The sequence below is a fragment of the Muntiacus reevesi genome, chromosome 7 (assembly GCF_963930625.1).
Source record: "Muntiacus reevesi chromosome 7, mMunRee1.1, whole genome shotgun sequence".
Lineage (NCBI taxonomy): Eukaryota > Metazoa > Chordata > Mammalia > Artiodactyla > Cervidae > Muntiacus > Muntiacus reevesi.
In genome coordinates this window covers 79,888,119-79,915,662 of record NC_089255.1, presented here as the reverse complement: position 1 = coordinate 79,915,662, position 27,544 = coordinate 79,888,119, and the positions used below count along the sequence as shown (strand labels likewise).

The window sequence follows — 27,544 nt, the reverse complement described above, 5'->3', positions numbered from 1 at the left end:
CTGTAATTTCACTGAGAAAGCATTATAGGAAACATTTAACACATAGGATCATCAATAATTTATGAAGGAAAGGATAAACAGTTTAATATCCCCCAAGATGAGGGCAGGAGGAGAAAGGGTCGACAGAGGATGAGATGGTTGGATGGCATCACTGACATAATGCACATGAGTTTGAACAAACTGGGAGATAGTGAAGGACAGGGAAGCCTGGCATGCTGCCGTCCCTGGGGTGGCAAAAAGTCAGAATGACTTATTAGTGACCGAACAGTAGCAACAAAAATAAGAAGCCCTTCATTTCAGAGTAAAGGACAGTTTTGTGAATTAAATAAATGTACCTTTAAGCTAAATTCGTTATAGTGCTTTTATCTTTCCTTGTGGAAGTGAAAGTTGCTCAATCGTGTCTGACTCTTTGCAACACCATGGACTAGAGAGTCCCTGGAATTCTCTAGGCCAGAATACTGGAGTGGGTAGCCTTTCCCTTCTCCAGGGGATCTTCCCAAACCTGGGATCAAACCCAGGCATCCCACATTGCAGATGGATTCTTTACCAGCTGAGCCACAAGGGAAGCCCACGAATACTGGAGTGCGTAGCCTATCCCTTCTCCAGCAGATCTTTCTTACCCAGGAACCGAACCAGGGTCTCCTGCATTACAGGTGGATTCTTTGCCAACTGAGCTATCAGGGAAGTCCTTGTGGATGGAACCATAAAGCATTTATCACAGAACAGCACTACCTGTGGTCTAAAATTTTGTAAAGACTAAGAGAGACATGAAATGTGCCAGGGATCCCATAAAATATCTCTAATTGGGGCAGTCAGTTTTTAATTTAAGTAAAACCTAGGGTGAAAAGGAAAAAAAATCATCCTTTACACAAAATAATCTGTTTAATCTGTTGAAATTAGAATGTTCAGTATGTGATTGTACTGGAGGTGTGCATGCTAAGTAGCTTTAGTCATATATGACTCTTTGTGACCCTATGGACTGTAGCCCACCAGACTCCTCTGTCCATGGGATTCTCTAGGCAAGAATACTGGAGTGGGTTGCCATGCCCTCTTCCAGGGGATCTTCCCAATCCAGGGGATTGAACCTCTGCCTTTTGTGTCTCCTGCATTTGCAGCCAGGTTCTTTACCATTAGCACCACTGGGAAGCCCCCAAATCTCATCCCCTATATTATCAGTCTAAATGTTGTTTCCCTTGAACTTGTAAAATTGAAAATAAATCATCATTTTTCTACTCTTCGTTAGAATAAATGCTCAAAATATTTATTGGAACACAGCATCCAAAATAGTTAAATTTATGTATCAGTAGTCTTCTGAAAGTGTTAGTCACTCAGTTGTGTCCATCTCTTTGTGACTTCATGGACTATAACCTGTCATGCTCCTCTATCCATGGAATTTTCCAGGCAAGCGTACTGGAGGGGGTAGCCATTTCCTTCTCCAGAGGATCTTCTTGACCAACAGATTGAACCCGGGTCTCCTATATTACAGGCAGATTCTTTACCATCTGAGCCACCAGGAAGCCCCAAGCATTCAAAGTGCTCAAATTGATGTGTTATAAATATGGATACTCACAGTCTACTTGAAATATACATATGGAATAGACATTAGCTGTGCTTAAGATGACGGATAAAAGGAACAATGATTAGAAAAGTTACATCTAATATCTAATAATATATTCCCATCAGCTGAGTTAAAAGACTGAATCAAACCTTGCAATTGTGACTTTGCACTATAATTCATTTTAATAAAATTCAAATTTTTGCCTAATTAAGAAAATTCTATCAAACTTTGTTCATAGAATGGAATTCAATAACTGGACCAATTTTTCTTCTTGAAGACTCTTTAAAAAAATGCAGTGGAAAAGCTATTACCACTCAGTCAAGACACATTATGGTGAAAATATTCAAAGAAAGAGTTAAAATAAGAGTATATAAATACAACGTCTAACAAAACTAGCCCACATGCTCAGATGATTCCAACTAGAATGTGGATACACTTTTCAGTTAGTGGATTACAGCTCTGCATTCTCTACTTCTCTGTCCCCTCTATATGAATTATCCTATCACTCATTTCTATCTGGATTAATGACCTCACATTAAGGTTTAGGAAGTATGGAGGTGAGAAAATCTTGAGTATTTTCATTTTGTTACATATTAGGATCCAGATGTTTTTTAATTCTGAATTTTGTAATTAAAAATCTTGACAAAAATACATCTCTGGTGGTACTAATAGACTAAAAATTAAAGCTCTTAAGAACAGTATGGTATAGTGGTCCCCAGTACATGCTTTGAACTTATTAACTGTGTGAACTTGGACTTATTACTTAGCCCTCTCTCTGTGTCTCAGATTCCTCATCCTTAAAGTGGGGATAAAAATGGTACCATTCTCCTGGGGTTGGGACATAAGTTGGGATAATATATTATATATTAAGGTACTTAAAACAGAGCCTGGTGAATATGATCATTAGTATCAGCTACTGTTTTGCTATCACTTATTCCTGGAGTATCTGAAAAATTCATTGCATTAATGGAAGATTACCAAAAGAGTTGAACATTGTTTAAGTACCATATCAGTCAATCCTGACACAGAGAATTTCATCAGATGAGAAATGTTCAGTGAGTTAAGAAAAAAGAAAATGAGTAACTGCAAAGAGAAGATCCTTCATAATAAATGGTATCAGTTTTCCCCATCAAAAAAGAACTACTCAGGTCTCATTCTGGAAGTTTAGTGGGAAGCCCGAGCAACAGAAATGTCCTCCCCTGGGAGCCACACTCACCCCCTGCTCATCCAGTTTCATGAGTTGCTCTGTGACTTTGGGGGTGTTGAAGGCCAACCGCAGGCACTGAACGTTGAGCTCGGGAATCACGTGCTCCAGCACCTCCTTCAGGGGGAGCCCCCGCGCCGTTGAGTGCTTCGCCGTTGAGGGAATGGCGTCCTCCAGCACTGACCCCCTCAGTGTCATGAGCTGAAAGAGAGACACGTCCAGCGAGAGGAGTTGATACAACCAGTGTGAGGGCCCCTTAGGGAGCTGGAGGTGACAGCTGATGAGTTGAGCCAGTGAGGGGGAAAGGATGGGGGAAGTGATCTAAGATACCTTATGTATGAAAAACGAGCCCAGTACTTTCAAGAAGACCCAGGCAAGTCCAACGGAACTCATCATCAAATACCAAAGAGTACACGCTTCCTTGAAGAGCTCAGGAAGACCAAGGTCTCTATACAGCTATACAATGTCACTTACTCAAATACCAGGAAATTAAGGAGATATCCCAGAGACCAGCTGAAGACTAAATGCTTAGAATTTGGATGTTATACCTTTTTGAACTGTAAGAGGTAAGGGCAGGGGAAGAGTTTTAAATTTCATAATGCACTGTTGACAAGCTTAAACTATTCCTAACCCCAAATGCTGCTATGATAGGACAACGATTAAAGTCAGTACACAGCCACTGTCTACAGAATTTAAAGTGACTTGTGCTTTCCCCCATGTCTTAAGAACTCTGCTATTATTATGAAATATAAACATAAGCAAAGACATTTCCTTAAGTAATGATGATTTGTAGAAGCAAAATAGCTTTCATGTTCAGGAATTTTCATGTGACAAAGTTGTTAGTACAATTTAAACACTCTATGGTGACTTAAAACCATTAAGTTGAATGAACTTCCATTAAGCATGTAGGTTATAAGGCATTATACTGCAAAAGGAGTAAATGTTGAAGACCAAGTATGGTGTGAAAAGAGGTAAGAAATATCCATCCAGGAGGATATATGTACTAAGAAAAATCTAACAAAGTCAGATTCTATAACAAAAGCAGAAAAAGGACTGCTACGGGTCAGGGCATAAGGAAAGGCCCTCATGGAAAAGCGTAGCACTAAAAAGGGGCCTTCAAGGAAAAACTGTACAAAAAGACAGTGTCAGAGAGCAGAGGTGTGGAGATGGGAAACGACAGGGTGTGAGGAGGAAAGAGAGACCAGTGTAGCTGAGCGGGATCTAAGTGAGCCAGAGGGGGCTGTGGGTGGGCCAGAGTCCCCAGCAGAGTGTACCTCGAAGGGTGTGCACCTCACCCAGAACCAACAGGCCATCTCAGAAATTGTTTGCATGCGGATGATGACGTAAGAAAATCCAGTTGCTACTGCCCAAGAAAGAAACTACAGAGAATACAGCTTGAAAGAAGCTGCACTGTTCAAGAAACAGGCAAGATGGTGTGACAGAGAATTACCAGGGAAAATGGGAACCAAAGGAAGAATCACCAGGAAAGTGAAACCTCTAACAGGTGCCAACAGAAGGGAAAGAGAGATGAGGGTAGGAAAAGCCAAGTTCACCAACCTCTGACTCTCAAGACAAGAAAAAGGTGCGTGAGGTTATTTGCAGTCTATTCATTTGATTGGTTTCTTTTCTTTCATTTATAGTCTGCTTTCAAATAACACTTGGGTAAAAAAAACATCCTTTTCTGTGACTTAATATTTAATTTGACAGAAGTGATTTCTGTTTAATTTCTCACATCATGAGAAATAGCTGAACAACTCCTGTACTCCTACTTTCATGAGATAATGCCTGTCGAGAGTCGGGAAGATACAAAGCCTGGACGGATTTCCAACTGAGAGAGCCCCAGACCAGGAATGCTAAGGCAGCATTGCTAATCCTGGACCACATGACGATAGCAGCTCACCTCCAGAAAAGTCTGAGCAGATGAGAAAAAGAATGACTCATTTTTATACCTGAACCACCAGTGTTACTGGTATGTTTTGCTAATGACTTTCAGAAACAAGCAGAGAATCCACCTATATGCCTGTGCACCTATGCTTAAAAGCACTCACGCCAGAGATTTTGTTCATAAACAAACAGTCACATTTACAAATACATGTTAAGTCCTTTTTTTGGTTTCTTTATAGTGTGTAATGATTATTTCTATTAAAATGAAAAATATGTTTGTATTTCTGTTATCTTGACGCCATTTGTGAAGCAACTGGAATGTCACTTAGGAGACTGCTTTCTTTTTTCTCGACAGGAAATTAATAGCATGAGAAATCCCTACCAAGGCATAAGAATTAAGTCCTACTTTATTAAATAGTCAGTCAACTGTTCATCCTACGAAGTGCAAGAGCTCCAGATTGGGACCAACATCCAGAGATATTTCTATCAAAGGACTTTCATTAGTATATTTCTTTGAAAAGCCTCATAAAGATATTACAATTAAACCACATTTAAGGATTATTTCTATCGGAAAGGAAAAAAAAGACAAAAGATAGTAGCAATGAATTAAATAAATGTGAGGGAAAAAGGAAGTAATGAAATGGTGGAGGACTATTGTAGTTGTTAGGTGTGCAGTCATAAATCCCATGGACAGAGAGCCTAGCGGGCTACAGTCCATAGGATCACAAGAGTTGGACATGACTTAGCGACTAAAGCACCACCACCATGAACAACTTGGAGTCCTCAACATCCCTGAGCTTATATTCAAGTAGGGGGAAGACATAAAATGAATAAAATAAGTAAGTACAATGTGTGAGATAGTGGTGTTCATGGAAATAAAAAAAAAAGCCTGGAAGTGGGATATGAGACAGTAGAAATTTTAGATCTACTGGCTGAGAAGGCCCCTGTGGCTTAACAGTAAAGGCCAAAAGGAAAAGAGAGTGATGCCCATAAGGATGCCTGGGGAAGAACACTGATTACAGAGGAATAGGGACCATTGGAGCCCTGAGGCAGGGCTGTCCTCAGTTGCCCAGAAGAAAGGAGGCCACTGCGGTTGGAAAAGATGAAGCGAGGTCAAGGTCAGAGACAGATGTGCCTGGACTCCCCGGCTAGGGAGGAGAATGGCTTTTTCCTGAAAGTTGGAAATCCCTAAAGGGATTCTGAACTGAGGAATCACAGAATCTGTACTACATTTCTAAAGGATCCCTGCTGGGCTCAAGAGGATGCAGGCCTAAAGGAAGATGAAGGAAGAAAAGAGAAGATGATGGTGGTCTGGGCCCAGGCAGAGCAGTGAGATAGGAGGAGCGGTTGAATTCTGGACACATTCTGAAGACAGAGTCAACCAGTTTTGTGGGGAGACCAGATCCGAGGGCGGGGTGGGGGCGAGAGGGGAGTCGAACAGGGCCTCCAGGTCTCTGGCCTGAACAACTCTAACAAAAGGGTTGTCATCAGTTAAACATTAATTTGAACATGAGAGCAGGTGGTAATGAACCATAAACAACATTTGACTTGGATATTTCAATCAAATGGTAAGGAAATGGCCCCGGGGGCCCATCGAATGGGTTAGTAGGAAAGGATCAAGGAATCCTCAAGTGTGATTTAACTGTAATTACAGGAAGGAGGTGTAGGTGGAGCATTTGAGGCTGAGGCAGGGAGAGGCAAGAAAACAGAAGGCGGCGAGCGTGGTTCCCCAACCACGGCCAAGGGACCACGTTCACTTAGGTCAGCAGCCAACCTGGAGAGAGAGGCTGCGACCAGCCAAGCATGCAGACAAGGGAAGCTGGAAGGGACAGTCGTGGACAGCAGAGACAGGATCTGAGAAAGAAAGAAAGAAAGAAAGGGCCACCTTGGAAAGCCTCAACCTCCAGCATGAAGAATAGGATAGGAGCAAGACGGAACTGAAATGAAACAAAAAATATAGAAAAGCAAAAGGATGATGAAGACTTAAATCAGAGCAGTCTTACGAAGCGGGGATAGGGTTAAGCACAGAAGGATAGAAACAGGTGGGAGGAGGTAAGCGTGGCTCTGAGAAAGCTGGTGGGGACAGAGGAACAACTACCTACATCCAACTTCAAAGACATAGTGCATTCTCTGTGCTTTTCACATTCAACAAAAGAAAGAACTGACCCTACTTAACGATCAGCTTTGGCTTGAAGAAAAAGGACCCTAGAGCATGTGAGTTCTTCATTCCTCTCGGGCCACTCAACGCAACACATTAGATATTAAAGCCGTGCCTTTAAAAATCCTATTTTTAATTTCCCCAGAGTTGAAGCTGAGAAACAATTACTAAGTGAAGCCAACCCCTGCAACCTGTCTTGTATTCAATGGGGGAAATGAAGCCAAATGCCCTATTTAAACTAGTTTCAAAACCATTATTTTCTACCTACCTCAAGGGGGTATTAGGCATTAATGTATGACAACAATCCTAAAGTGATTTGGCTCAGAGAGGCAATAAATTGATAGCTGGCATAACTATACACATGTTTAGAGAGAAAACAAAAAAATTCCCTCATAGTCCCAAACTTGGTCATGAGGTCATTTTTTTGAGTCTGGAAATCAGGCAGAGCTTTAACAGTCTCCACATGACAAACTCTACTGCTTGCTTTTATTTTACTTTTGAGAATAAATATACATATATATTATATATAAATATTTGAATACTACATATATGTATTTGGTTGCTCAGTCACATCCCAGTCTTTGGGATGCCATGAACTACAGCCCTCCAGGTTCCTCTGTCTACAGGATTCTCCAGGCAAGAACACTGGAGTGGGTAGCCATTCCCTTCTCCAGGGGATCTTTGCAACCCAGGGATCAAAACTGCATTGCAGGCAGATTCTTTACCATCTTTGCCACCAGAGTTTTTCTTTAACGCTTTGCTGGCTATTTTCTTTTGTCTCCTTTTGGACTTCCCTGGTGGCTCAGACGGTAAAGCGTCTACCTACAATGTGGGACACCCAGGTTCAATCCCTGGGTCAGGAAGATCTCCTAGAGAAGGAAATGGCAATCCACTCCGGTATTCTTGCCTGGAAAATCCCATGGACGGAGGAGCCTGGTAGGATACAGTCCATGGGCTCGCAAAGAGTCGGACATGACTGAGCGACTTCACTTTCAATTTCTTTCACTTTCTCTTTTTCACCTGAATTTCACTTTAAAAAGAAACTCACATATTATGTGTACTTAGTTCCTTAAAGAGCTCCAAGGACCCACTTTACCCACAATTAGACAGCCTCTTGTTCAAAAGTCTTTATTTTAAGCCTCCGAGAATAGGTCCAAGATGGCAAAGAAAAAATCCAAGAAGAGTCCCTTTCCTTTTTCCCGGGTCAAGAAACTTCCTCAACAATAGTTTGAAAAAGTGAGTTAAGTTTTAGTTGACCCCCTCTGGCTCCTCAAGCTGGCTCACTGCCTTCCGGCTGCCCAAACAGGATATGTAATATCCAATTTGGGATTCTGAGGACTCCAATTTCCTTGGGTCACACTTAATGAACATATCTTTCTGTGAATCAAAATTCCCATTCATTTACTGCATCTATCCAAAGCTGGATGGGAAGAAAGGGTCCAGATCTAATCATTTTGTCCACCCCTGTCACCACCAGAATGAATGAAAAGGGTCTTTGTTTATTCTAAAGACATTTGTAACCAAGTGCTATTAAATTTAATTGCTTTGCTACTGCTACGACTTTATTTTTTTTCTCACTTAAATTAAGCCTCTTTCTCATGTGCGACTTACCTCACTAGTTCTAAAAATTATTCGATAGTTGTAGGGAGATCCATTTTCTTTCGTTTCTTCTGGTTTTTCCCTTCGAATGCTCACAGCCACTGGACCAAGATTCTCATCAGCCCCAAAATAGTTCCAGTGTTCTTAGGTACAATAAGACAAAACAAAATTAGAATATTTACAGCACACTAAAAAATGTCATATGCTGCTTACTATTTAAATCACTCAGAAATTATATCAATAAAATATAAACATATTTAACAAAAATTAATATCCTTCACTGAATTATAAAAGTAAAGACTGAGCAATCAATGTAGGTTTAGTCTCAGAAGTGGTAGGACAACAGAGGTGGCCTGCTGAGTTTTTTTTTTAACTACTCTGCAACTCACTACCTTACTTTTAAAAAGAAATTTGTGTTATTGCCCTATAAACAGGCTATACTGTATCAGGGCTTCCTAGCTTTTATAAAAACCGCATCAACTAAAAACCACATCAACCAAACTCCTCCCCCCCCAAACCTACTGAGAACAAAGCTTGAAGATAGATGGATTTCCTGCAGATTAAAAAAGATTTCCCCAGGGACTTCCCTAGCAGTCCAGTGGTTAAGACTCCGTGATCCCAATGCAGGAGACACAGGTTCAATCCCTGTGTAAAGGAAGATCCTGCATGCCACACAGCATGGTCTAAATAAACAAATAAAACGGATCTCCCCGGACAGGAGAGAGGAGAGAGGTCTGAGAGTTACTTGGCAGCATTCTTCTCCCACACTGCCCAGGTTAAGACAGAGTCTTAGCTCAAAGGAAGAGCTTCCAAGTGCCCCTGGGAGGCAGAAGCCCAGACCCAGGGCTTCGGGCCTCACCAAAGGTTCCCGCATAGTAAGCACCAAAGGCGTCCGGCAGAGCCGCTGCATCTGGAGGGATGTGAGGGCTGGGGTGAGGGCCTCTCCCAGGCCACCATAGTGGCCAGGTGACTGATGGCAGCTCAGGGCCCTCTCCTCAATGTCTGGCATTTCTCCAGACTCCAAACTTTAGAACAACCTTGGGGGTGGGGCAAAGTGTCCAAATGACTGGTGTTGACTTTATCTTCCTCCTAACAAGAAGGAAGGTTGGGGTCAAAATTAAATCAATTTACAGAAAATGTACAAAGTGATATGTACTTACTGTACACCTAAGTATACTTCTGTAAAAAAATTAAAGTTGTTGATATAGACAAAAGATATTCACAGATGAGAAAGTTATATATATTAAAAAAAAAAAAAAGCCCAAATAAACAAAAAGCTAGAGCAGATAACTTACTTTTCAAACCTCCAAAATACTTATTTACATTGCCCTATTTCATTTACATGTGATATGGTTAAATGACTGAGTTGTGACATGATGGGTTACTCTCATACAAAATGCATCAATATTTGAAAATACACGTTATTCTCATACATAATATGTATTTGAAAATCCATGAGACTAATAAGAAATAACAGCATAAAATATCTAATCATATAGTTCTAAATTTAGGTAATACATATGAAAATGCTTTGTAAGTACTAAAGAATAATTATAAAAAACAATCATTAATACCATGAGCTATCTAAGAATATTATCACAATTCATGGAAATTCAACATAAGGGAAACACAATGGGAACACAGGCAACAAGCATCTCATATATGGACAGCTGATAAAACAACCCAATAAACATCACAAAATCCATGTACAAACACTTATGTACACCCTCAAAACATAGCACATGAGAATCACACTCAGAAGTTATTTACTTTTACTTTGCACATAATTTTAATAAGCGTGGTTGTCTGGTCTTCAAGCCCACAGCTTGATTTCAGAGGTGTGATAAATCCAGATGCTGACAAAGTCCAGAGTGTAGGGCTGACAGAGACTTGCATGCAGACAGCAATATGACAGACCAGTGACAATAAGGAAGAAAAGAAAAAGGGAGGAGATAGAAACAGGATAAAAAAGCGGATGCGAACTGAAAGAGCAACAAGACAGCAGTCTGGGGACACTCACTGAAGGAGCAAAGAGCCTCACACACTTCAAAACTTCAGAGAATACTTTAACCCTGCAGCACAGAACAGCGATGGACCTGTCCAAGATGACCATGACATTCACTATATCCTGTTCATGGACTCCACCCTTGACTCATCAGAAACTCCTCAAACATTTCCCACAAAGCTCAGGAAGGGCAGGTGAGACTGCTATTCTTTGCTGCTGGAGAAATTCACAAAGACACGGGGCCAACACCAATTACCGTCAGAAACCTCAACTCCTCCTCAAGCTGTCCCCAGTCAGCTCTCGCTCCCCTTCTCCACTGCAGATATTTCAAATATTCTCTGTTCTCCTTCAAACTCCCCCCATCTACCTTCTCTCAATCTCAGCAGATAATGCTGTCCACATCACAAAGAAAATAAAGAGCCCTTTCAGAAACAACTGCCTCACTTTCCACCATCACTCACAGACACTTAGCCGGATCCAGACTTGTACTTCCTTTGCTTTACAATATAAACCCAGTCTCTCCTGAAATTCTAGCCTCCACTCAATTCCACCTTCCCAGGGACACGGATGCCCAATCACCCTCCCTGTATCTCCAAGTTGCCCTCTCTACCTGCTCATACCCATCACCATTTACTCAGGCTCAGGTCTCCTTCATCTTTAACCGCAACACTTGCCCTCAGTTTCTTACCAACCTCCAGGTTACCTCCTTTCTCTTTTCTTCCACTGGAAACTTCTTGAATGAGATACCTAATTCTTCACTTTAGGATTCCCATCGTCTGACTGCCTTTGCACAGTCACCAGTCAGCCATAAAGTTGAAACAAACAGAAACTCTGGGTCCTTATCTTGTTCAAACTCATCATAACTTGCCAATGGCATTTCCTTTTTTCTCCCCCCCAGAAACACTTCTAGAAAGTGGCTTCTCCAAAACCACCCTCTTTCGGTTTTTCTTCCACTGGCCCTGGCTCTTCTTACTCAGTTTCTCTTCCTCTTCCCATCTAGAATCTTCTGTCCTCTCCCAATGCTGATTACTCTCAAGAATCCACGTGTCCACTCCACACATCTGTGAGCCCTAGATCTTCACATTTAAAAGATGTCCCATTCTTTACCAAATGAAACTCGTGATCTGGAGTCCCATGGCATCTGTAAAAGTGAACCTATCGCCTTCCACACAGACCAAGACAGCTCTCCCTGCAACCCCGACTGGAGTAACTGCTACCACATTCCTCTAGCTGCTTATGCCTGACCCCCATCATGCCCACTGAATTCTAGCTCCTAAAGAGCTCTGTAATCCACCTACTTTTCCTCCATCCCACTGCCACTGATTTATCCACATCATCATTCGCCTGGATGTTTGCGAGTTTTCTGACAGATTCAGTTCAGTTCAGTCGCTCAACTGTGTCCGACTCTTTGTGACCCCATGAACCGCAGCACACCAGGCCTCCCTGTCCATCACCAACTCCCAGAGTCCACATAAACCCATGTCCATCAAGTTGGTGATGCAATCCAACCATCTCATCCTCTGTCGTCCCCTTCTCTGCCTGCTCTCAATCTTTCCCAGCATCAGGGTCTTTTCCAATGAGTCAGCTCTTCGCATCAGGTGGCTGGAGTACTGGAGTTTCAGCTTCAGCATCAGTCCTTCCAATGAATATTTAGGAATGATTTCCTTTAGGATGGACTGGTTGGATCTCCTTGCAGTCCAAGGGACTCTGAAGAGTCTTCCCCAACACCACAGTTCAAAAGCATCAATTCTTCGGTGCTCAGCTTTCCTTATAGTCCAACTCTCACATCCATACATGACCACTGGAAAAACCATAGTCTTGACTAGATGGACCTTTGTTAACAAAGTAATGTCTCTGCTTTTCAATATGCTGTCTAGGTTGGTCATAACTTTCCTTCCAAGGAGTAAGCACCTTTTAATTAGCTTTTCATGACTGGCTTCTAAGATGCAAGCCTGACCATCACTATTAAGTTTCAAACCCTCCGCTGGTTTCCCAACAGTCCTTGGATACTACTCAAGCCTTCTCAAGGGCCCTTGTGGCCTGTCACCAGCCTGTCATTCCAGTTTCAACCTGGACCTTTCATTCATCTGAACTCCGAGAACCAACCATCCTGAACTTGTCAACTCACTGTGCCTGTCTCACCTGAAGCACTCTGTCTAGGACAGTCCACCAACTAACTCCTCTTGACTAAGTCCTCGCATCCTTCAGGGTCACATTTGAAATATTATTTAGACATCTTCTCAAAGAGCGCTTGAACAATGAAGCAAAATGAAAGTGTGTACTTAGCATAGTAACGATAAAACTTAATTTTAAAACTGGTAAGAGAAATACAAATTAGGGAAACCAAATAATACATTGTAACTGCAAAAATTTAGAAAGGTTACTACAGAAAAATATGAATTTATAAAAATACAAATATTGAACACAATCATTTTAGTATAAAGTGGCAGAAAATATTTAAAAAGAAACTAATCCTACCTAAAAATGAAGAAGGTTGATTTAAAAAAATGATTTTTTGTGTGTCATCATCAAGCCCTGGCTAGATTTTTGTGTGCTTTTTCCTAGCTGCTGAAAAGTACATTTCTGAGCTGAGGGAATGCTGATGAGACCATTTATAAACTAACTTCTAACACTTTCTTCAGACTATGTGTTCAAAAAATCCATCTCTGGTTCGAAAACTCTGAGAAGATCTTTTAAAAATTTATATGTGTGTTTTTCAGGAACATCAATCTTCTTTTATTGAAAAAGAGCTCTAGCTGTTATTTCCAAGCAAGCCTTTCCATTTGGCCTTCATCTACTTCAGTTCCATCAACAGAGATGGAGATACTGCTCTGGTTTCCTGTGTTAAATTCACTACTGTCATGATCAGACTCTGCTTGTTCAAAAAGTCTTTCAACTTGAGTAAGAATTATTCTTACAATAAATGCCTTGTTTTTTGGTCCACCGTCCTTTTTTTTTTTTTCTGTCCCTGAGGATTACAAAACTATAGGGAAAAAAAAATCCTTCTGATGTGAATACAACTTTTTCACTTCAAAACTCGAATGCAAAGTGTAATTTGCTAACAGAGAAGTTTGGTTCAGCAAATTACCTTCAATTCAGTTTTTGAGTCTTTAAACTTTGATATCAAGACAAATGACTTTTTCATAACTAACATCTAGCCTTTTAGGATCCTGAGTCTGGCCACTCTTGCTGCTGCCTGTCCTTCAAGTTCACTGGACTATGCTGCTTTCCTCTCGGGACCACAGTCTTGGGGCAGCACGTTGCACTGTCTCCACGCTGCAGCACGTGTATTTCTTCCCATCAGCCATGGATTGCACCTTCACCCTCTGCTAGCGCCATGGTACCCATCAGATGCAGAGAGCTCTTCCAGTCATACCTACAATCAGCTTTGTCTTTTGGGGGGTGGAGGGATGGAAGGGGGAGAGAGGGTCCAAGTATGGGGGAGATGCAGATGATAAGTGTCCAAGAAAGGCCAGGAAGCCTCTGATGATGAAAGACGGAGGAAGGAAAGGGGGAGGAAAGAGGGGATGGGGACTCAAGTAGGGTGGATAAATCTGCTGATGGATGAATTGAAATACGGGTATTATACTACCAAAAATAATGATATTTCTGTGCCAGCATACTGGAATGCCAAAACCCAGTACTGCAATCACTACATTAGAATGATATAATGCAGTGAGGTGAGGCACTTTGCCAAGCACTCTAATATTCATGTCAACTATGAAAATACCGGCATTGCCTTCTTTTTCACAGATGCGGCAATTATGATTTAGAGAGAATAAGTCACTTTCCAGCCACAAGCAGTACACAGCAGCACCAGAACTCAGACATGTTAAGGAGTAACTAGTCAGATCACACATAAGGCTTTATTTCCTGATGTACTATATTGCCAAGGTTTCGCTGTGTTTAAAGGGAGAAATATTAATATTTTACCCATATATCACTGATTCCCCTCACCTTCAGTTTTAGTTTTCATCTTTAGTACCTAAACAAATTTTTAACCTTTAGTTCTAATTAGTTCTGGTTCTTACATTTAAACAAGGATGGTACAAAGAACACCAATGAGTAGTTCTGCTATTACTAGAACATTGCACGCAAATAGCCATATTTCTGGCTGACACAGTCACAGTAATAAATAATAACACTTTCACATTCTTAGAGAGGGAACATAGTCAGTGTTCAAAGCTCCAAATGATTAGATCAAGCACAGTCACATTACCCAGTTATGAGCTACAGATAAGGATATGTGCACAAGGCATAAAAAGTTAAAAGCCTGGCATTTTAATTGCAAAGAAGGAAACAAAAATAAAGTCACAAGAGTTACAGGGCTTCAACCAGCAATTTTTGGACTGCTTGGACTGGTTTTCATAATATTTGCAGATTTCACATTAGCATTTCAGTTGTACATTTCCAGAGACCAGCATAATCTGGACGGTTTGTAATTATGAACAAAAATAAATCTTTTTTTATATACAATTTGTAAAAGTATAAAGTTAAAGTTGCTCAGTTGTGTCCGAGTCTTTGCGACCCCATGGACTATACAGTCCATGGAATTCTCCAGGCCAGAATACTGGTGTGGGTAGCCTTTCCCTTCTCCAGGGCATCTTCCCAACCCAGGGATCAAACCCAGGTCTCCCACATTGCAGGTGGATTCTTTACCAGCTGAGCCACAAGGTGCATGGCTTAAAACATTTCTTTTAGAATTGTCAATTTATCAATTAAATAGGGAAAATAGACTGATACACAGAAATCAAAGACACAGAAAGCAAATAAAACAGCTACTATCTCAGGCCTCAAAAAATTAGCAACAACACTTCTGAAGGGAAAAATGGTCCTTGGTAGGGCTGGAATACATTCCTTCACTGTTGGTGACACCACGAATTGGTACCAACCATTTTAGAAAGCATTATAGCAACATATGTCAAAGTCATCAAAATGGTCACATGCTAATCTTAATTACCCTAAATGGCTATGTAGAAGGAGAAATGAAAACTCTTCCATTTCCTCTAAAAAAGGCATCTTAATTCACTGTACGACAGGGGTCCTAAAGATACTACTAAGCTGACATACATGGGCCTCATCTATTAGCAGGTCAAAGAATGGAATGACAACAACTTTCCTAGCTGGAATTAAAATCATTTTACCACTCTGAATATTTTAAATTCTTTTTCCCTTGAAATAGTCTACCTGGTGGGCTATAAGTATGTCAGCATCAGTGCAGTCAACATCATAAATTCTACCCTCAATATTTCCATTAGACAGAGAATCTAGATGCAATTGGGAAAACCACTCACCATAGCACATGCTTCTAATAAGGTACTTATCTCTGCCTATTGAGTGCAATTTGTTCAGATATTTCATTTTTGTGCGACTTACAACATCTAAATATGACTGACAACTAGGTTACAAAGAGAGAACAGATCTAAAATAATTAAATGAAAAAGAAAACACAAGCAACAACAGTATATTCTTTAAAAATGAAAACACAGATTTGCCAAAGTGGAGGTAATAAGGATTCATGCGTTTGAAGAATGGCTCTTTCCGAGAAGAGCACCACTCAGAGGTTCCATCTCAGGTCCCCAAAGGGCTCATCCTAATTATAAGGGCGGAGGTTCCATGAGAACTAAATAGCCTAGGACTTTGCATCATAATCAAAAGCAGGTCAGAGTAATGGATGGGGACATTTACACAGGACTGGCCACAGTCCAGAATTCTGTCCCAAAGCATTCCACTAAGCCTGTAATTATGGTTGCATAAGAGTAATTGTCCACATTTACAAAGTGCACAGTACTCTGAAGTTCCAATTCTTCTTTTCCATAGGTAGCTCTTAAAAATTAGGGTGGTCTATTTGAAAAACTTATATCACATTGTTAGGCTTAAAGCCTCACATGACTAAGCAGCCCTCAGAAGCCCCCCAACCTGCCAATAAAAAATAGACATTAACTGAAGCAAGGCCAACACTAATGAATTGCATTCAAATGACGAAAGGAAAAAGCACAAAGAAAACTCTATTTGAAACAAAGGAAAAACAGTATCACTGTCAAAATGGAAGATTTTTAATTGACTATTATCTATGACAAATAGCCAATAATTCTATTTAAATAATTCAGTCTTACTTGTGGTCAATGAAGTTGAAATGTTTTGGACCTACAATAAATATTCTAAAATAAAAATGGCAAATACTCAAGGTAGCCAAGAAAACGTTAAAACACTACACAGTCTTAAAATAGGAGTAGAACCTTTCTGGCCTAAGCTTTTTTAAGAACAATTTGGCAATAAAAATCAAGGTTTCCATAAAATTCACACCATTTCACTTACAGGACTCTACCTTATGTAAATAATTGGACACGTTGGGGGAAAGTTACATAGCAAGAGCATTTATGTAAGGTCAGAGGCTTTTAAACTTGTCTATGGAAAGAAATTAGAGGGTTCAAGAACTTGAACGAAAAAATTTTCATCTTTATTTTCACTATCCTCTAAATGAAATGTAGCATTTCCATTAATTATAAATGGAGCCAACCAACTACAGTATCATCAGCTGCACATGTGACTTTGACACCTACAGAAATCATGAGATGTTTTCATATCATATTACCGTTGTAGACATATCAAAATATCAATTATTCTCATCACAACTTTGAAATTATGGTAGTCATCAGAACTGATGCTAGATCTTTTTGTTAATGTAATAAAAAAAGAAGCATCTATGTTAGTATATCACAAAATTTTTAATACTCTTGCAACTGTAGTTTAATATGACTGGTTTGCTTTGTACTTTTATGTACTTAAAAACATTAGTCTAAGGAGAGTTCATAGGTTTCACCAAATGCCAAAGGGGTTAAGAGCTATCCTAAGTGCCCAAAGGTCATCTTAAGTACCAAAAAATACTTAGGATGATCTGATGTAATAATTATTTATAATAAGGAAGTAGAAAACTTGAATTTAATAACAGCTGGAAGACTTTAAATAAATGATGGCAAAGCCAATTATGGAACCATAAAAAATATATAAAACTATTTAATGATCCTTATCTTATTTAATTAATGAGTATATATGTATAAAAAGAGAAGTAAAATAACTAGCAATCACACATGATTAATTTCCTTAGTTTCTATAGTTGCTAATTTTTCTGTAATGAATATATCTTTTATAATAGAAAGATTTTTAAAGTATAAAAAAAGTATTTCTACAAATATGGCAATTTTTACAAAAATGGTTTACAAATGGTCAATGAGTAAAAAGAATATTTTAAAAGGTTGCATATTAATGTACCTCTTCAGGCTTATTGTTAGTTTATGCTAATTTAAAAGCCAGCTCAGGGGAAAAAAAAAGTATTTAATATCCAAATTAAAGAAATTACAATGAAACACCTGTTTCTAACTCAATGTTTTTATTTAAGGAAAAAAAAAACCCTTTGGTACCTCTTTATCAGGGACATTACAGCAAGATGTCTGTGTAAAATGCTTCTGAAGTATTTGAAAGGAAGTCGCTCAGAAACAGTCAGAAATTCAGTCACCGCAGCTCATGAGGGCAAGACCATGCAATGTGTCTCAAAAACTCAGCAGAGCCCACCTGCTTCTGGACTAACAGTCTCTCTGAGTTGTTGAGCCTGCTTCTGCTGATGCTTCTACATCATTGAAAGCTTCTACTTGATGAGAATGCAGTTATGAAAGTCACTCCTCTTGCTGTCCTGAGGTTCAGATGCATGGCGTCTCCATACAGAGGAGAGGGCTCCGTGAGAAGATGAGCAAAGGAATTGGTTCGACAAAAGAAATGTTTGCTGAGCACCAACTTTTGGTGGCTCTCTGGTATGTGAAATTAACAATGAGGTATGCATTTGAAAGACAGGTGACGAGCTTGTACTGAAATAACAGATCTAAAGGGCCCTTATGTCCTTGAGACTGCAAAACAAAGAGAAATTCTCTGGGATACAGAAACCAGTAGCATGGCATTCGCTCTGATGCACTTTGACACAGAAAGTTGAGGAAGCATTCCCATTTCCTTGTGGATGGTTCCTTTGTTAGCTGCTGTTACTGATCGTACCTGAAGGTTTTCTTTATCACATTTTATCTTGACTGCTTCTGGACTGACAGAAAAGTTGCGAATATGGTACAAAGAGTTTCCCTACATATTTCCCTAACCCAGTCTCCGTCTTATATAACTACATACAGTACAATCTTCATTAATCAGAAATCAGGAAATTAACATTCAAATACTCAAATTTCTCTAGTTTTTCCACTATGCCCTTTTTGCTCTGAAATCTCACTCATTATCCCACATTGTATTTAACTGCTGTTATTCCTCCTTAGTTCCCCTTGCAATCTGATACAATTCCTTACTTTTTTGTGAACTTGACACTTTTGAACAGTATTTACCACTCAACTTGGGTGTGTCTGGTGGTTTCATGTAATTAAACTAAGGTTATGCATTTTGAGCAAGAGAACCACAGAAATAATGGAACCTCAGTGCATCATTTCACTGGGTCCATGATAGAGTTCCTTCTATTAAGGTGGCATGTGCCACTTTGTTCGCTGTAAAGTCACTATCATTCTTCTTATGATTTACACATATTTGGGGAGGAGTTACTTTGAAATGGTGCAAATCCTATTTCTACTCGTTCCTTCTAAGGTGTCATCCACTGACTTCAGCATCTATCACTTATGTCTAAGAAGGTTTACAATAGTAAAAATCAGTCTCCGGAACGGTGTTTTGGGTTTATGAGGATCAATTGGTGGTCTTGGTTAATTTCCACAAAACCACCATGACCACACACAGACTTGTCTGTGGTCTCATTTCCTGAAAAGAGGGGAAAAGGAACTGCAACATATTATTCGGTGTCCAGACTGTAACACAAGGTCACATACACAGAGGGACCTCCCTGTGTCTACTTGATGCTATGAATACAAGATACACTGGCTCCCCAACTCAATAAACTTTGTACTTTGTGCATCAGTACCAAACATTCCAATTGTGAAATAACTGCTGAGCCTAGCCTAATCTGTTGTAGTCCTTGCCTTCAAGGATTGCTTAGACTGGTTATAAACCAGGGCAACCAAAGAAAGCACTCTGGGACAGTGGTGGGAAAGCATCTGCACCCTGAGGAAGAAGGGGGTTACTCAGAAGCCCAGGAGCGGCAGGAAGACCCCCCATCCGGATGCATGGACGGGAGCAGAGGCAGCTCCATGCAGGAGGGGTGCAGGCCAGACCTCTCCCAACCAGGCACCCACGTGGGCTGGTATTGAGCACCGCCTTCACTATCCTCTCGCTCCACACACTCCTCCCTGCTAGGGGGTCTCACCTACTTTTCCAGTGCCAGCCCTCACTTCCCCCACGGAAGGTGAGACCAGCTGAGGAAAAAGACACACAGCGCTGCAAGGAAGCCTGCCTCCCATACCAATCTTCCTTGGCCTTGGTTCATAAACGTGGCAAAGATCAATGGACCAAGGAAAACCAATAGCATAAAAGGGAAAAAAAAAACACACACACAAACAGAGACTACCACTCAGAAGATACAGATCACGCAAGGGAAAAAAAATCAGAAAAAATTATTTTAATGAATACCAATGGAGAAATGTGGGGTATATAAAATAAGGATAAACTATTAGAACAGTAACTACTGGGAAACAAAAATAACGAATTCCTGGCAAATAAAACTACAATTACTAGAATAAAATGAAAGGGCTGGAGAGTAGAACATATAGAGATACATATCAATTCCTGAACCAAAAGATAAAATTAATATAGAAAATAAAAAGAATTTGAAATTATGAAAGAAAAAAATGGATGATAAAACCAGAGGTTCCATCATCTATCAAGATGGAGTTCCAGGTAGAGGAAATAAAGAAATTATAAAAGATTCTGTTAAATGGTTTTTAAAAATCAGGAAAAAGGGAATTCCCTGGTGCTCCAGTGGTTAGGTTACTTGATGCTCTCACTGCTGGGGACTGGGTTCAGTCCCTGGCTGGGTAACTAAGCTCCTGCAAGCTGCAAGGCACAACGCCCCCCACCCCCCTGCCAAAAAAAAGATCAGGAAAAAAATTAATGTTCTAAAACTTCTCATTTGTCTTAACAGTACTCAGGGCAAGCTACAAATACCATGAAAGCAGGTTTATTTGCTTTTGTTCTCTCCCAAGCACCACAGCTGACACAGACTAGATGCTTTAAAAATATCATGCAATAAATGAGTAAATGTATGAATGTGCAGTTGTTAGTTTTTAAAGCTACTTAAAAGTATTAAGGGCACTGATTAATAGGAAATTGGGTAATAAATCTGTATGTAAGGAACACATAGGTACACAAAGTATTATATATAAATAAGCAAACGATAGAGATCTATTGCATAGCACAGAGAACTATACCCAATATCTTGTAATAACGTGTAATAGAAAAGAATCTAAAAAAGTGTATCTATCCATATAAACGTATGCGTAACTGAACCACTCTGCTGTACACTTGAAACCACAACAATGTAAATTAACTACACTTGAATTTAAAAACAAGAGTGACAACAAAAAAGAAAAGATAAAGAGGACTGCAATCAAATACTGAGATTAGGAGATAGATTACTATCTCAACTCTGAATTATTAACTTTCACAGTAAGCATGTATATTCTTTTGTTGGATTTGTTTATTGTCTGTTTTCCTCCACCAGAATGTAAGCTCCATGAAGGTGTTTCATTTTACTTCTCACTCCAAGCGTCCTAAATCATGCCGAGTATGATGAAGGCACTCATGCACACGTCGTGGTCCCAGATGTGCAATACTTAACATCTCCCTTCCAGAAATGGCTCACAATCCATTCAGCCACAAGAAATGCAATTAGCTGAAAGTCTCCGGCTACAGTATCTTCGGATTTTTCTGAAGTTTTCCAGCCCAGACACACTCTTCCTGGGAAGCCCAACCCTGAGTGTGCCTGACTGACTGCCCAACAAGGGAGCGCTCTCTCGCTCCTTTTAATTTCATGGCATTGGCTGAGATTTTGTCACATGTGCACAGTGAGCTGAGGCCCCCCCCTGCCCACTTTCGTTTCTTCTCCCTTTTTCTTCTCCCTGTCATAGTGTCAGACCCGCACTGTGGACTGAAGACCTTCCCTGATAAATCCTGCTTCCTCTCCCCTCTTCTTTCACAGGCAGGGCCCCCAGGTCCCCAACAAAGCACTTGCAGGCCAATACTATCCCAGCCTCTGCTTCTCAGAGGACTTGATCACTAGTGTATCTGTTACACGATTGTATCATACCAACACAATCATGTAAGATGCAAACTGCTCTGTGATTAGACTGGTGTATTTGGCAAAGACAAGAGATGAATTTTGAGATGGGGGACCGGAGGGAAGAAACTAAGACAACGGCCAGGAACTGAGGCAAAAGGCAGCAAGGGCTTGAAGCGACAGACCTGGGACCAGGACCCAGAGAACAGGAAGTCAGCAACAGTGTGGAGGGAGAGGCAAGAGGCCTTCCCAGCTGCCTGGAGGTTAGTGTCCACGAAGAGAGGCATCAAAGAGGCTTCAGTGTTTCAAATCCAAGAGACTGATAATAACGGTGGCACTTACAGTGTGAGGGTGACGATGAGGGTAGGCGTTCTCAGGGAGAAAAACGGAGAAGCAGTCAACATTTGTGTCCCAGGTTTCAAGGTGCCGGCTAGATAACCAACCAGATGGAAGCAGGTAAAGGCTGGTGAGGAATGTAGCCAGAACTCAGCAAAAAGCCTTGGGAACAGAGGTCTTTTATTTGGATACAAATGTAGACTAATTACTTTTTCTAAAAAGAGTGTTCTGAAGTCATTCATTATAAAGGAAATATGCAAACTGTGTTAATGAAACAGAAATAGGAAAATAAAAACCAAGTGGATATAACTATGTTATCAATGAAGGTGGCACAGTTGAGCATCATATTTTCTTCTGGGAGGTGAAGTAAAACAGGAAGGAGATTAAAAATAAATAAATAAAACAAGCAAACAAATAAAACACACCTATCATCAGAAAGACAGGCATTTAGCAGCTACCAGAAAACAACTGATGGCATCAAATTCTAATAAATTCATCACGTGGAACTTTCCAAAAGGCCAAAGGATGACAAAAAGGCCAGTATCTCCATCATCAGTTCATTGCAAAAGCACACTCTGTTTTTGTATGATTGAATCTTTGCAAGATGACCTTGAATAAAGTCAAGTGTCTGAGCAAAGGTGGCCTTTGGATCGTCTAGCTTGATTTGAAAAACTCAGCAGAAAGGAGCAGTTGAGAGGCATATGCCCTTTTAATCAGCTTTCACAAGCCTCTGAACTGAGACGGCTCAGGGAATATGAACTCCTGGATGCCTCACAGATCAGAGTTCAATCAGTGATGGGGCTTGGGAGATCACGGCCGAGAAAGCAGAGGATGCTTGTTTTCCAAAGAGCAAACACGCACAGCTTCCTACCTAATGGCCTTCTTGCTACCAGAAGCCCCGAGCAGGTAAAGAAACAGCAGTAAAACACTCCTAGATGAGTTTCTCCGGAAGTTACTTAGAGCCCCAAATCTCCCTGAAAAGGATTACATAACTAGAGAGCTGCCTTCAAACAAATAAAACACAGTTTATATGCTCTCAATAAAAAATGAAGGACAAGGGCATGAGAACAGTAAGTTAGTACACATGAATAAAACCTTTCCCTATTAGTTTTGGCAGAAATAAGCTGTTAAGTTCAAGAACACAGAGCACAACATGGTTTAGGAGAACAGACTTGCTGACTCTGGAGTTTTATCACATACTTGAAATACGACTGTTCACAAAAACTAACCATAGACTAGTTATCCTTTCCGAACTCGGAGTTACAAGGCATTCCATGGTACTATACTCAAGCTTAATGTTGCCACAGTTACAGAAGAAATAAACAAAATAAGCACAGCACAAATAAGTTTAACTTTAAGGTGTCCTCTGATGTTCTATATGTACCGTACAATAATCCACTAAAACTTACAATAGGTAATGATACACATTTAAAAACCTGAACTTGCAGAACAGTGCCCAATAACAAAACTAGAGAATGTATCAGAGCACTAAAGCTGTCACTTCAAGTACAAATGCAGTTCAGAGTATATATACATTCTAAAGAAATGGTAAAGATGGTTGATTAGAAGAGAGTGAAAGGGAAATAAAGAAAACTGGACATTACAGTAGCAACCAAAATCCAACTAGGCCTCAAACTAATAATCCAGGAGCCCAGAATACTATTCAACCTGACTTGTATACGTGTGAGTGTGCGTGTGCAAACACATGTGAGGTGAGGTGGGGCGAGGCAGTGGTGTATAGGTGAACTGCAGAACAATCAAATCTGGTGGTTTCAAGTTATCAGAAGAGTAAGCAGGTGCAGAGCATTAGTGTTCGTCCTTTCCAGGAATGAGAAAATATTCTTAGATGCTCTTCAGACTTGATGATGGCAGCTGCTTCTGGCCACTGGGCAGGAGGGGAAGGCCTGGCCCCATCACAGCATCTTCAGTAACCTGACTTTGAGAGTGACATCCCATCTGGAGTCAGATGAGCCTATCAGCACTTTTGATCAATGGATCACCAAACAACATGGCGAAAGCCACCCCTGGGCTCCTCTCTTTTCCATTAGTGCACTGTTCCAATGGGATTCAGGGAGGCTGTGTCTCAGACCCTTGTATATGCAAGGCAAAACTGAAACAGTCCTGCCCTGCTACTGTAATCACGGTGACTAAGTAAAAACTCAACACAAAATACATACACACTCAAAGGGAGATGCCCAGATTAATTTTGATGGTATCATACTGCCTCGTTTGCACCTCTCTAGGAAGGATGTGGTTGCATCACTTGGACTTATCACAGTGACAACTTCACCTTGGGGTCTTAATGAGCATTATGTGAGGAGCTCTGCATAAACCACAAAGTAATAACACAATAAATGTTAGCTATGTTATTACCGTCATTTAATCCTTGGTGAGTTAGATCCATCACACACACTGGCAAAACAGCAAAGAGAAGTGGGTAAGAGGAAAGACCAGAAAGAAGAAATTGATAGTTTGTTGCTTATTTCAACAGATGCAGACAATGGGTAGATTGCTCTGCTGGGCCAGCATCTTTCCAGCAACAGACTGGGCTCATGAGATGAAGACAGATATCCTCTGAAGTCTAAATTTGCAAAATAATGAAGTTCATAAAAATAACGTAATATTTTAAAAATGATGGCAGCTTCATCGGTCAAAGACAGTTAGATTTCACATATCATGTCAACAATACACACTTCAGTAATGTGAATTTTCCCCCAGAGACTTAGCCTCAGTGAAATCAGGAATTCATTAAACCCAGTATCTGGTGATTAAGAGGTTGGACTGACAATCAGGTCAGAAGTGCTACACCCTGTTGCCGGAAGAGAAATTACACCTGTCATGGATGTACTCCTTCAACAAGAACAGAACCTCTTCCAGGTTCTGATTAGGAAAAATGAGTTAGTGTACTAATTTCAGTGAATCAAGCTATGAATTAAAAATCATGACATAATTATTTGTCTAACTATATTTTACACTGTGATGTAAAGTACAGCTATCACTTATATGTGGAATCTAAAATATGATACAAACAAACTTATCTAAGAAATAGAAACAGACGTACAGACATAGAGAACAGACATATAGTTGCCCAGGGAAAGGGGATGGGGAAGGGATGCAGTCAAAGTCTGGGATTAGTAGATGCAAACTATTATAAACTGAGAGGATAAACGACAGGTTCTACTGTATAGCATAGGGTATATTCAACATCCTGAGATAAAGCAAACGGAAAAGAATATGAAAAAAAATGCATATGTGTATAAACAATTCACTTTTCTGCACAGCAGAATTAACACATTGCAAATCAACTATACTTCAATAGAATAAATTTTAAGAAAAGTACAGATACTACATCAAGTTTATAATACACAATTAGAGTTTAAGAGGGTTAATTTCAGCTTCAAGTTATTCAGATCCACAATCTGTTGTATCTTCTTTGTAACAAGTGATGTACCTGATTTGAAAATTTGCATGGCCCAAGAAAACACAGCAGGTGCTCTCGGACACTGTCCTCCTGTACCAGTTTCATGTATTAACTATTGTTCTATGTTTCCTCTGTAAACCTCGATGATAAATGCCCAGTGGCACTAGCAGGCAATCTCTGGAGCCACACACACTTTCTGCTCCCACCAGCTGGACTCCATGCTGACTTCAAGAGTCAAGCTGTGTCTTCCCAAACCAGTTTATGCCAGCTGACTTGTTATTGTAATTATGAAATTTAATTAAATATTATGAAAGTTGATGGAATATGAGCACAAGAGATAAATCTTGTTTCTTATTAAAAACTAAATTGAAGGCTTTGGAAAGACTTCATAAAAACAAGTCATTAAAAGGAAAGCTATTGGATTAGATGTGGGCAAAACCTATTAAAAAAGGAGAAAAAAATTTTAAATCTAAGATTCTGTAAGATTCAGGGTGTTTTGCTACTGTCTATGTTTATACTGTTAATACAAAGTAGAATTCAAAATAGCAGAATCACTGTCAAAGAAGCACCCTTGGCCTCACCAAAATTTAGCAAATATATATTTATTATTATTATATAGTTTAGTGAAAATAAGATATTTTGAGTATGTATACTTCTGCAAGATTCCCTGTCTTAATGATTTTTTAAATTAAACAGTTCCAATTATGTTAGCTAAGAGGGTATAGTCTGTCTATAGATAGAAAGAGGGTTTAAATAAGAAATTTCTTTGAATTAGTTGCTCTTAAATTTATGAAGTGTTATGATCTAAACTGGATTACCGTGGAATACAGGTGTTCAAAGTTTTATTCCTTACTTTTGAAAGACAAAATACTTTGAACAAAATTCTACCAGATTTAAAAATAAAAACACTCTCCTTCGTTTAGTCTAATATAGTACAGAGCAGAGCAAAGCCGTCAAGAACACGAGTCTGGTTGGACACCCCAAAGGTGAAATACTGAAATTAACTGAAGTTAGTACCATTAACTTCAATGACAGCTTAACCACTGAAACCAGTCACACAAACCGCAGTTTTCTCATCTGGAAAATGCCTTCAATAATTATATCTATACCACAGGGGGCATGAAGACACTGAAATGAGAAAATGTACGTCAAACTACACGGTAAGTTTCTAGTCCACAGTAAGTGCTCAGAATGTTCATTAATGTGATTATAATACCTAGAGTCAGATATCCTGGAATGTGAAGTCAACTGGGCCTTAGGAAGCATCACTACAAACAAAGTTAGTGGAGGTGATGGAATTCCAGTTGAGCTATTTCAAATCCTAAAAGATGATGCTATGAAAGTGCTGCACTCAATATGTCAGCAAATTTGGAAAACTCAGCAGTGGCCACAGGACTGGAAAAGGTCAGTTTTCATTCCAATCCCAAAGAAAGACAATTCCAAAGAATGCTTAAACTACCGCACAATTGCACTCATCTCACATGCTAGTAAAGTAATGCTCAAAATTCTCCAAAACAGGCTTCAGCAATACATGAACTGTGAACTTCCAGATGTTCAAGCTGGTTTTAGAAAAGGCAGAGGAACCACAGATCAAACTGCCAACATCCACTGGATCATCGAAAAAGCAAGCAAGTTCCAGAAAAATATCTATTTCTGCTTTATTGACTATGCCAAAGCCTTTGACTGTATGGATCACAATAAACTGTGGAAAATTCTGAAGGAGATGGGAATACCAGACCACCTGACCTGCCTCTTGAGAAACCTATATGCAGGTCAGGAAGCAACAGTTAGAATTAGACATGGAACAACAGACTGGTTCCAAAAGGGAAAAGGAGTATGTCAAGGCTGTATATTGTCACCTTGCTTATTTAAGTTATATGCAGAGTACATCATGAGAAACGCTGGGCTGGAAGAAGCACAAGCTGGAATAATCAAGATTGCGAGGAGAAATATCAATAACCTGAGATATGCAGATGACACCACCCTTATGGCAGAAAATGAAGAAGAACTAAAGAGCCTCTGGACGAAAGTGAAAGAGGAGAGTGAAAAAGTTGGCTTAAAGCTCAACATTCAGAAAACTAAAATCATGGCATCCGGTCCCATCACTTCATGGCAGATAGATGGGGAAACAGTGGAAACAATGGCTGACTTTGTTTTTTTGGGCTCCAAAATC

At 40.0% G+C, this 27,544-nt stretch overlaps 1 protein-coding gene across 11 annotated transcripts in view; it reads right to left on the bottom strand.

The window, feature by feature from the left end:
• Positions 1-27,544, bottom strand: part of SIPA1L1 (signal induced proliferation associated 1 like 1) — a 373,204-nt gene that overhangs the window by 105,564 nt on the left and 240,096 nt on the right. For all 11 annotated transcript variants that reach the window (XM_065940374.1, XM_065940373.1, XM_065940380.1 and 8 more), the window contains 2 exons: positions 8,416-8,546; positions 2,775-2,963 (listed from right to left, as the gene is read on the bottom strand). In XM_065940374.1, coding sequence (XP_065796446.1) covers positions 2,775-2,963; positions 8,416-8,546 — 320 coding nt within the window. The remainder of the gene's footprint in view (positions 1-2,774; positions 2,964-8,415; positions 8,547-27,544) is intronic.